This window comes from Hemicordylus capensis, chromosome 1, assembly GCF_027244095.1.
Source record: "Hemicordylus capensis ecotype Gifberg chromosome 1, rHemCap1.1.pri, whole genome shotgun sequence".
Taxonomy (NCBI): domain Eukaryota; kingdom Metazoa; phylum Chordata; class Lepidosauria; order Squamata; family Cordylidae; genus Hemicordylus; species Hemicordylus capensis.
The window spans coordinates 366,957,096-366,969,243 of NC_069657.1; the positions used below are offsets into that span (position 1 = coordinate 366,957,096).

The 12,148-nt window shown below is 40.7% G+C and overlaps 1 protein-coding gene across 7 annotated transcripts in view; it reads left to right on the forward strand.

Annotated features, from left to right (window-relative positions):
• The window catches only part of SNX9 (sorting nexin 9), a 114,641-nt gene that overhangs the window by 50,658 nt on the left and 51,835 nt on the right, over positions 1 to 12,148 (forward strand). For 6 of the 7 annotated variants that reach the window (XM_053293969.1, XM_053293979.1, XM_053293989.1 and 3 more), the window contains exons 2-4: positions 1,029 to 1,115; positions 2,054 to 2,128; positions 2,918 to 3,031. In XM_053293969.1, coding sequence (XP_053149944.1) covers positions 1,029 to 1,115; positions 2,054 to 2,128; positions 2,918 to 3,031 — 276 coding nt within the window. The remainder of the gene's footprint in view (positions 1 to 1,028; positions 1,116 to 2,053; positions 2,129 to 2,917; positions 3,032 to 12,148) is intronic. The other variant, XM_053294022.1, reaches the window with a different exon arrangement.

Genomic DNA, 12,148 nt, shown 5'->3' on the forward strand with positions numbered 1-12,148 from the left:
GCTTCCTTGACCCTAACTGGCACTACCACCAACCCCACACTGCTCTAGGCCACCCCTTTGCCCCCGACGTGAAGCTATACATTTGCTGACACCTCCATGCTTCTTTATGGAGAAAAACCTTAAAGACGCGAAAACTTCAACAATTCCCCAAAAATCAGCCCTCTGCCCAATCACTCTGAAATTGGGGTGGTAGCCTCCTCCCATTAGGCACTACCACCCCACTCCACTCTTTTTGCCCAGATCCCATGCTCTGCCCCCGCTCTGCCCCAAAGACACTAAAACTTCAAAAATTCCCCAAAAATCAGCCCTTTGCCCAATTCCCCTGCAATTGGGGTGGTGGCCTCCACCCATTAGGCACTACCACCCCACCCTGCTATTTTCCCCCTGGGACCCGAAATTCAAGCTGACGTCACATCAGACCTTTTTGCATTCAGATCAATGGAGGCAAAAAGGCGGGAAATTCAAAGAGCCATCATCCTGAATCACCCTAATTTTTCGGGCACGAATCAGGGGTGATTCGGCTCGGGCACGAAAAATATTGGGGCATCGGGGGTGATTCGGTTCAGCCCCGAATCACCCAAAATTGCTCGTTTCGGGCACAGATCAATCTGTGCCTGAAACGTTTTGCACATCCCTAATGGGATGCCTGGTAGAAGGGAGAGTCACTTGTTTTTGCCAATATTGTTCATGTGGTTTAGACTAATCTGGGGAAGAGTGCTTGTGAGTTGGTTAGGGGATAGTAAGAAAATCTAGAGATAGTGAGGTTCAGTTCTTGATTGCCTAATCTTTTGGATGCAACTTAAAATGTTAACTGAAATCTGATACTTTGTGTGAAAGAATTTGGAGTTCAGGTTTTCAAGTGTGCTGATCTCCTGTCAAGTGATGTCACCAATTCTATTCAGCCCTTTTTCTTCCCACCCATAGGTTTGTCCTTTTGCTTAGGGCCCTGTTTTCGGCTAAGTTTTTGCCTTGAATTTTAATTAATTGAACATGCAATGTTACTGAGATAATCTGTTTCACACCTACAGGCTCGGGTTATGTATGACTTTGCAGCTGAACCTGGAAACAATGAACTGACAGTTAATGAAGGAGAAATCATCACCATTACCAATCCGGTAAGATGTATCCAGTGGAAATCAGAATACTAGGCACTAACCAACTTCTAGGAATTTTGGTGAAGATTTGAGTAATTCTGTTGCTGAGCCAGGAAACCTATAGATGCAGTTGATAGCTCTGCCTCTTCTTTTGTAGACGATAACTAGTTCTGTTCTTTGAATTGCTGCTCAGCATCGCAAATACACTTTAACAAATGTGTGATGTAAAGAGATTTGGTCTGTAACGCAATGTACACTTGAAAGTAAATCCCTCTGAATTTGGTGTTTATTTTTGGGTAGATGTGGAAGGATTGACTGCTACAGGAGGCTTTTTTGTTTACCTCCTGCCAGAACTGAAATTCTAACAACAAACTATGAAAACAAAGTCAATATTGTTTTGAATAGATATATCAACTTGTATTTTCATAACATTTGCTACTAAAAAAGTATTCTGCTGCAGTTGTCTAATACTTGTGTAGTAATAAAGAATAGACCCAGTTTGCAGTGATCAAGAATCAGATGTCCAGCCCAATTGTATGCATATTTTGTTCAAAAGTAGGTCCTGCTGTGTTCAGCAGAGCTTACTCACAAGGAATTTACAGAAAGGATTGCAGTCTTAGCTGTCTTGAGTTTCTGTTGTACCAGTGGGCTGGACACATTGTGTCAAGACCTGGATTCAGATTCCCAGCTAATTGTGCTGTTGGCTGCTTAGCCTGAAATAAATTGCTTTCTCTCAACTAAACCTAACTACTGTCATGGTTGTGAGAGGAAACTGGGATAATTCAGTGTATGGTGATTGAATATTTTACTCTAGTGGAATAAAAATTTCATACTGAAGATACAACAGAACACGCTAAATGTATAGCAGAAACATTTTTTTCTTAATTTTTTTTTAACTTCCTGGCTTTATAATTTAACCACTAATGTATGGTGTGTTTTTATTATTATTATTATTGTAGGATATAGGTGGAGGTTGGCTGGAAGGCAAAAACAGCAAAGGAGATCGAGGACTAGTTCCAACAGATTACGTTGAAGTAAGATAATTAAATGTAACTGCTAGGAATTCCATATATAGGTGACTTTTTAAAACTAGAAACTTCATATGCTTTCTGTTGCAAATCAATAAATGAGCTCTGCAGTCTGCTGAGAGGCTTAACTGCAAGAGCTTAGTTGCATTGAAACAGTGGATGGAAATAAATTGGGAATGATAGTCTTTCTATGGATACACTGCCCACATATGGAGAGACCCCATTCATTCACCCACGCCATCCATCTGTATGCACTGGCACCTTGTTAGATAGTTATGGAGAATGGGAGGTCTGTTCATACCTTCAGTCCTCTGCTTGGTCAAGGGACGCTGTATTGCTAAACATGTTTTCCTTGACAAAGCAGAAAAGGAAGGGCTGGAAGGCAATAAGTAAGTTGCAAATGAGCCTCCGCATCCTGTTACATCCTAGTAAGACTCTGTCATGCTGCATGCTTGTGTGCATGCCACAGAGAGAAATGGAGCTCTCTTCATACTATGAGCACCCCCTAACATGGCCATTGCATTTGTATGATTGGATCATACCCATAATATATAAATTGCCTCTCTTAAAAAAGAAGAGATCTTCCTTACTGTCGAAACAGTGTTTTGTGCGAATAGTTGAATAGAATTATAGCTCTAACTTGGCAAGGTAAATATACAATACTGGATATAGGAAGGTAAATATATGATCCTGGAGTTTTATATTGTCTGTCTACAATTCAATTTAATATACATTTATAAATATGGAATTTTAATTTTTCAGATATGTCTTTTCAGCAGCATTCTGTCTTTTCAGATTCTACAAGAAGGTGCCAAAGACAGAATTTCAGTAGCTGATCAAGCCTTTTTTGACTGCCTCTCCTCTAATACTGCACAAACTAACACTGAAGATGTGAAAAACAATAGTCAAGTTGGTATCTTTTGGGCTTTTAAAAAAACCTTGTATTTCTTGAATACCAAAGCATGGCAGACTGTATAGAGCAGAAGTAGCATGGAAAAAACAACTGCTAGAAACAAGCATGGAAAAGACAACTTTCTATCGGCCATAGTTCATGACGGCTGAGAATGGCATGAAAGCATTAAGTTCTGCTGATAAGAGAAGAGCCCTGCAAATCAGACCAAGAGTGTACTAGTCCAAAATCCTATTTCCAATAATGGCTAGCCAGATATTTTCAGGAAGCCATAAGCAGGGCATGAAAGCAACAGGTCTTCCTTTTTGTTTATCCTCCAAGTGTTTGGAGGTATGCAGTGAACATAGAGACTCCATTTAGCTGTCATGGCCATTTGATAGATCTAGCCTTTATACATGCATCTAATCCCTTTAATCATCTAAGACAATGGCCCTTACTGCATCTTCTGAGTGTGAAATTCTGCATGTTAGCTATACATTGTATGAAGTACATGCCGCTTATCCGTACTGAATCTAATGCCATTTTGGATCTAATGGCATTGGGTAATCAAAACCTTATTTTTATTATTATGAAAGGTAGAGAAATTTCATTCAATCCACTCTTAAGGTTAAACCTCTATCATGTTCTGCTTGGTGTTTTTTTTTCTTTCTTTCCATGAACTAAAAAGCCTCAAGCATTTTAGTTGCTCCTCAGAGGGATGGTGCCCCAACCCCTTGATCATTTTATCTTCCTTTTTCATCACCCTTTTCAGGGCTGACATCCCTCTATTGATGTCATCTCTGTTATCGCTCAGCTAACATCAACTGCAATGATAAGCTGTATATTTTAGAAGATTAACAGTAGCGATGTGCACGAACAGGCTTGCAGGCCATGTTGGAGACCTGCGAACCAGTTCGCTGGTCTGGCAGTTCGGCAGACCGTCACCGGGTGTGTGTGTGGGGGGGTTGTACTTACCCCTCCCACCGCTTACCCCTCCCACCGAAGTAACTTCCATGCATGCGCCCGTCGCCGCACATGTCAAGGCGGCAAGTTACTTCCGCATTTGGCAAACAACAAGGGGGCAGGGGCGGCAGGGAGGACTGCTGCCGCCCCAAATATTTTGCTTAAAACTGGAGCGCTGGAGGGGCAAAAGCGGCTGGAGGGGTAAGTACAACCCCCCCCACCAGCAACACACACACGCACCCGGTATCGGACCATGCCTCTGCAGTCCATGCACATCCCTAATTAACAGTTCTTAAGTTTGTTACGAACTCTCAGATTTATGTCAACTGGACCCAATGATTTCTAAGTTAGCTCTAGAACTTAATTTTTTGTCATCATTTGACTGAATTCTTCAGATGCTGTGCCTGGAAAAAATTGGATTTTGTGGAGTGATTTCTAGCAATATGCTCTTCTTATGTGGTAGAGTTTTTTGGCTTCCTTATAGTTGACTTGCGGTGGTTTGGTTTTGCTAGCATGTTTGCTCCTTTTTGTTCTCATTTAGATAAGGGTTTTCTTTGTTAAAAAACAAAGCTTCCTTGACTCTACTTGTTAACAATACTGGCCTCCTCTTGGACTTGTTTGTACCTTTCCTAATTTGTATGAGATACATTTTAGTTGAGCTGCTGTTATACACTTTTAAATGATGATTAAATTTGACCCTCTTATATCTCACTTTTAACTAGTCCCTTCAGTTTTTAGAAGCTTCCTTTTATGAAGATAAGCTGTTGTACAGTTCCTGTGCAACTGTCTATTTACATATATATTTAAGTTGATAGCATTATGGTCACTCTTTGCGAGGGGTTTACCATTTCACTCTAGATCCTAGATATCACTCAGGATTAAATAATAGGTCACCACCCTTGCTTTGACATCACATTATCAGCAGTCATTTATTACCGTATTTTACGGACTATAAGACGCACTTTTTCCCTAGAAAAATATCCGCCCAAATTCACGTGCGTCTTTTACTTGTAACTGCGTCTTAAACTTAATCTTAAACTCGTAAGCCTGGTTCGAGGGTGGTGGGCTATCCCCCGGCAAAGCCTGTACCTATGCTAAAGTGAAATGCAACAATAAATAAAGGAGGGGGCGACCCTCTATTAACCCCCCCCGTGCCGCTCCAGCTCACCCGCCGCAGCTTGGGCCATGGACTCCTCCTCCTCCCCCGACGAGCCGGTGGCCTCCAAGGATTGAGGAGCATGCTAGCTGCAAAAGCCCTTCTTCAAGGCGCCTGAAGGCCATTGCAAAGTGGCGGCCGTCGCTCTGCGCGCCCGCACGCACACAGCAGCCCTTCTTCAAGGCGCCTGAAGGCCATTGCAAAGTGGCGGCCGTCGCTCTGCGCGCCCGCACGCACACAGCAGCCCTTCTTCAAGGCGCCTGAAGGCCATTGCAAAGTGGCGGCCGTCGCTCTGCGCGCCCGCACGCACACAGCAGCCCTTCTTCAAGGCGCCTGAAGGCCATTGCAAAGTGGCGGCCGTCGCTCTGCGCGCCCGCACGCACACAGCAGCCCTTCTTCAAGGCGCCTGAAGGCCATTGCAAAGTGGTGGCCATCACTCTGTGCCCGCACACACACAGCAGCCCTTCTTCGGGGCACCCGCTGAAGCAAGGCTGAGAGTCCTTTCCTGGAGCTAGCAGGACTTTTGGGTACACACCCTTGTGTTACCGATCATGGAGAAAACGAAAAGGCATTCATACAATGCAGGATTTAAACTCAATGTGATTAAATACGCTGAAGAACATGGGAACAGGGCAGCAGAGCGACACTTCGGCCCTCCACCGACAGAAAAAACCATTCGCGATTGGCGGGCTGCTAAGGATGAACTAGAAAAAATGAAGAAGACAAAATGTGCAAACAGAGGACAAACTGCAAAATGGCCTAAACTAGAAGATGACGTTCTGAAATGGATTCAAGGACACCGTGAAAATGGCATTGGAATTACAACGAAGATGATTCAAATACACGCACGTAAGTTTGCGCAAAAGTGTAACCTAACAGATTTCCGAGGTGGAGTAGGTTGGTGTTATAGGTTTATGAAGCGCCATGGGCTTAGCATGAGAAGCAAAACCAAAATATCGCAGAAAATGCCACAAGAGTATGAAGAGAAAATGTTGTCTTTCCATCGCTTTATCATTCTTCATCGAAAGAAAACCAGTGTAGAACTAGGACAAATGGCAAATATGGATGAAACTCCTTTGACATTTGATGTACCGAGTAACAGAACCGTTGCCACAAAAGGTGATAAAACTGTAACAATTAAAACGAGTGGGCATGAAAAAATGCACTACACTGTTGTCCTTTCATGTTGTGCAGATGGCACTAAACTTATTCCAATGACAATTTTCAAGCGCAAAACAATGCCGAAACCATCTGAGATACCGCCAGGCGTAGTTGTTCACGTACATCAAAAGGGTTGGATGGATGAGACTGGTATGAAATTATGGATTACCAAAGTGTGGGAAAGAAGAAAAGGCGCTTTATTGAAGAAGAGTTCGCTGCTTGTACTAGATCAGTTTAGTAGCCATTTGAAAGATTCAGTGAAAGAGAAATTAAGGGAAGGAAATACAGAGCTGGCTGTTATTCCTGGAGGACTTACATCACAACTGCAACCTCTTGATGTCTCAATAAATAAACCCTTTAAAGTGTATATGAGAGAAGAATGGAATAAATGGATGATGGATAAAAATCAACATCAATTTACTCCAAAGGGTGCTTTAAAACGACCTTCAATCAAACAAGTATGTGAGTGGGTTAAACAGTCGTGGTCAAGAGTGAGTGAAGCCATTATTGTTAAATCTTTCAAGAAGTGTGGTATAAGTAATAGTCTCGATGGCAGTGAAGATCATTTTCTATATGAAGAGGAGGAGGAGGAGGACGATGACGAAGAAGAAGAAGAAGTGGGAGGGGGGAGGAGGAAAGTTCAGATGAAAGTTTTCTGGGATTTTAAAGGTCTGATTGGTTTTATAAATAATGGCAAATGGTGTTTTTTTTAGTTTGGCTTTGTAAACTATTGATAACAGTTTAATATGTTAAAACTCTGAAAAACTGGATTAAAATTAAGGTGCGTCTTATAGTCTGTAGCGTCTTATAGTCCGTAAAATACGGTATATCTAGAGTTTTGCAGCCTGAACACTTATTCAGTCAATACAATGACAGTTGAAGATTTCCCATTATTACAACACTTTCTTCTTAGGAAGCTTCCCCGATTTGTCTCAAGATCACCCCATTGGGCAGTGGTGGAGGGAAATGGTATCTCTCCAATAGTACATTTAGTGTCTCCTTCTGTTTCTTTTAAAGAAATACATCTGTAGTGAGAGACTTGCTTCATAAAAGTACAGCATCATTATAATTAATACCAGTATCCTTGAAGGAATTATAAGCTTTGTCAAGTCTTTGCTAAACAGATGTGCTAGTTGTTGGGGACAGAACAGGGTAGTACAATATAACAAATTATGTATTTAGGAGTTTATTATTATTTAAAATATTCATACTCTGCTCCTCCAGTACATGACTGCTTGGGGTGGATCATAACATTAATAAAATAGATACAATGTAAAGTAAAATATTCATGAAATTAAACAAGTTAAGACAGACTAATACCACATTTAAAATTACAAATAAAAAAAAATTCTAATTAAGTTAATAAAAAGCTAAAAAAATGAGAAGTAAAAAACCTACCAGATATAAGCAGCAGATAAAACATTAAAAAGCATCTGTGGGAGGGAACACAGTGAAGTTCTTTGGGGAGTGCGTTCCAAAGCCAAGGGGCCACACTGAAAAGGCCCTGTCCCTGCCAACTGGATCTCTGTTAGTGGCAGAGCCATGAGCTGTGCCTGGGATGCTGAGTTGAGGGCCCTGACATGTTCATATGGGCGAATGCGGTCAGACAGGTACTCTAACCCCAAGCCATGTAGAGCTTTAAAGGTCAAGACCAGCACCTTGAATCTAGCCTGGAAGCATACTGGTAACCAGTGAAGCTGCCACAGGATGGGTGCGACATTCATGAAGCAACTTGTACCCACGGGCATCCTTGCAGCAGCATTCTGGCCAAGATGAAGCTTCCAAACTGTCTTCAAGGGCAGCCCTACACAGAGCGCATTGAAGTAGTCAAATCTGAACTTCTAGTATAACTGAGGCTAAAATGAATCTTGTGTAGTAAGAACATAGTTTTCTCTGTGTAATACCATGAACTCCTTTGTAACTATCATGTATACAAATGCTACTAGAGAAATGACTGTTATAGTTGCTATATTTACATCAACCCAAACTCTATATGGCTTGGTATCTCTGTAGTTTTTAACTTATTACAAGCAACTGCCAAGTAAAACTTAGATTAGTGTTGTTGATTCAACTCTGTAGTATAGAAATACTTTTTTTTATGCACAGTGGTTTTTGAGAAACACTAGGAATTCAGTTTTGTCAGCCACTTGATTGTGTTTGGGGGGGAAACGAGTGGTAGTATTGATCCTTCTGAACTGAATGAGGAGGCAGCTTTGATAATGTGGCTTGTTGCTTGGCTTGACTGTATTGGCAGTTTCTCAGTAAAGTAGTGCTTTGGCTAATACACTTCTGGTAAGTCTTAAGTCTTGGCTTTGCATACCTTTTTCACATGACTCCACCTGTCCCTAGAGCCAGTGTGCAGTTCCAGTCCCAGCCAAAATGACCTCTTACTTTCCCTTGAGAGAACTGCCTGAACATTCTGTGTTGCTTATTTTATTTTTCCTATCACTTAGAGTGTTTTAAGATCAGCTCAGTTCCTAGGTGCCGTCTGCCAAAGACTTGGCTGGTTATTTCAAATGTCAATAATATTGTGGATAATAATTATTATTGTGATTATGAATGTTTATATGCCGTTTTCAGTGAAAAAGTTCACAAAGTGGTTTGCATAGCAAAATAAATGGAAAAAATGGTTCCCTCTCTCAAGAGATCATAATCTGCGAGGGGAAGAAAGAGATATAAGGGAGACATCAGCAGTCCAGCTACTGGAGAAGGTGCTAGGCTGGGCTGAATAGAAAAAATTGCTCTCCACCTGCTGAATTTGAGAACCACCACTTAAAAGATGCCTCCTTACCCAGTTAATAGGCATTTCCTGGGCATGTGTATCTCTCTTTTCTGCCCTTTCTGTTTCCTAGTTTTCTGATTGCTCCCTCTGACCTTTGTTCTGCCTTTTTTCCTCATTCGTTGCCAGATGTCAAATGAACTACCCAAGAGTTTGGCTGTGTATGCCATTGCTATTGCTGCATCAACCCTCCACCTACTTACATACCCTCATTCCTCTGGACCACTCATTCTGCTATGTTGCAGCTCTCAGTTCTTAAGCCCCCAGCTTCCCTTAGCTTGCTGCCTCCTAAAGCCCCTACTCTCATAAGCCCTTGCCACTTTTACCTGTCATTTCCTAAAGATCCTTCTGTCTCCCTAATGTTTCAGCAGTTTAGTTACTGTCAATCAGAGGCTCTTCTGGAGCTCAGCCAAAGACTGCACAGCCACTACCACAAAATTCCTTAATATATCACAATAAAGCTTATATCTGTGCATGATAACTTTTAGTATATTCAGGTCTTTGTGGTAGTCCTTGGGTCAGGAGCAGGATGACACTTGCTTCTTTCTGAGTGATAGTGTTCTCTCTGTTAGGTCTCTCCATCTAAAAACAAACTTTTGAGTTGGATGCTTGTGCTGGCATTCATTAATCACTGAAAAGTTGTGGTCTAATTTTCTGAAACTACTTAATTTCAGTGCAAGAATCTCTTTACAGATGATAGATTCTGCTGTTGACTCATGGAACCTCTCGGAAATGAGTGCAGTACAGCAATATAGAAGATATTATGTTTTGTAGTCACCTAATGGCAGAGCGGGGAACTGACTTGATTATCAAGCCAGAGGTTGCCAGTTTGAATCCCCGCTGGTATGTTTCCCAGACTATGGGAAACACACATGATTTTTCTCCAATATACCTTAATGGGGAGTATTCCCACTAAGCAGAAAAATTTAGCCTTAGGTGGGAAATATTCCTGGTATTCCTTATTTCCACTCCTATATAGTCTGCTGGCATTTAACATCACATCAACTAAAGAATTTTGCAGTTAATTTTCTTTTACGTTAATAGAAAGAGAAGCTGTAGAAAGAAGCTGTAGGGTCTCTTATAGAGATTTTTTTTTTTGGCCAGGTGGTATTTAAATTTGCTGTACCTTCCTCCTCCCCCTCCCTTTTCATTTGAAAAGCTTTAGCATTAACATTATTTAAATTTCCATCATGATCCAATATTAAGTGGCAATTTGCGAGAGTGTGCCTCTTCAGTTCTTCCTTTTAAATATTAGCATTTCAAATGGAGTCATTTCTTGCCTTTAATTTTTTAGTTTGGATTTATATAAAACATCACTTATTGGCTGAAACTGCTGAGGTTGTTAGTTCTTCCATTTTGTTTACTATCTTTGAATTGCTCTACTTTCATTTGGATACTTATTTGTATTCAATATGCATTTATGTACACTTGTACTCTTAGCTGATATGGGATATGTGGTTTAAATCAATAAGGCTTCCCAAAAGGTCCTCTGTCCTGACAGTCCTGGTTGCCCCTTATTTATTGTAGTTTTGCTGGATTATTAAACTCTTTGGTTTTGCTGTATGTTTGGTTTGATTTGATTTGCTGTCTCCCATGATCCTTTCTGTAGTTTATAGGTAGACTCCTGACTAGGACTTCAACAAATGGAAGTCTTAATCGGGATGTTGCCATTGATTCTTGGCAACTGTCACATGGTTCCTTGCTTTGGTTTCTTATTTTGGAGGTTTTATTTGATTTATGATATTGTAAACTGCTTTGGGGGCACTCCAGGGCTGTAAAAATACAACTGTTTTTAGTAAATAAAATTATTTTACTAATTCAAAACATGTACAGAAGGTAAAATGACACTGCCCTTTGCTGAACTATAACTTTTTTACTCCTGGGCTATACTTCACATTGCCAAATATTCTATGTCCTTGGGAACATCTTCACAAGGGGTGGGCAGATTTCAGGCTTCTGGGATCTTTGCCACAATCCAGTTTTTTTAAAAAATATATATATAACTTCAAAGTCCACCAACTAGATTTAGATACAAAAAAAGTAGTCACTGGGCAGAGAGGGGGGGGGTGGCAGGCAGACACTTGGAAATAAATAACAGAGGGCCTCTGCGCTCATGCTCAGCTCAGAAGTTTGTTTTTAGTACCAGAAGTTCACTTCACTCGTGATTTTTCAGCAATATTTTTTCACTTTCAAAAGCCTAATAGAGGCAGAAAAAACATTGTTTTCTAAACAATTGGGAATGGAAATCTTTGCTGATCTGTTGCAGGTCATCAAGAGATCTACCAGTAAATGCAAATCTACCTTCTACTTGCCCCTACAGTAGAACATGCTTAAAATTCTTTTTTGTACTTCGGTCCTATGCAGATATAATATTTAACCGTGGTTAAAGCATTTTATCTGAATATCTGAATCTTGAACCATGGTGCGGGTTGTGCTTGAGTATTATACCTGCATCAGAAAAACAGCGGTTAAGACTGCTTCTCTGCCTCTCAACCCCTTTTGCTTTGCGAGCTAACTCGAAGCCTGCAGAATAGAAGTCTGATGAATGAGGTGACAAGCTCTGGTCTTTCTCTTAACCAATTGGTTTCTCCCTACACACTCCCTCTAGATGTAGAGCGTTGGTTCAGTCAGCTGGAACATGGTTTCACTGTACGTTTGGGATCCTAACCAGACTTATGACAAAATGTAGTTAGCATTAGCCATAGTTAAACATTGTCTGCACCAAGCCAAAGTGACATATTGTATAATAATCAGTAGTTTTATTAATTCTTGCACTTCTGAAAACACTATTTCAGATAAATCTAGGGTTGAACTTGAAGAAAAATGTTTAAACAATATGGAGTGGCACTCTCGCTACAGTTATGACAGAACTGTACTATCATACACAAAGTATGGCAGTCTCACAAAGCACTTCAAATTTTATTCATTTTCCTAGAAATGATAAGGCAAACCATAATACAAACAAATTATTTGGCATTGTGTGCAAAGTCTAGGATCAGTTTTTTAAATCATCATCTGATGTATTTTCATTAATCCATTTTTAAAAATCCTTAAAGTACATTGTTCTAATTGTTGCAT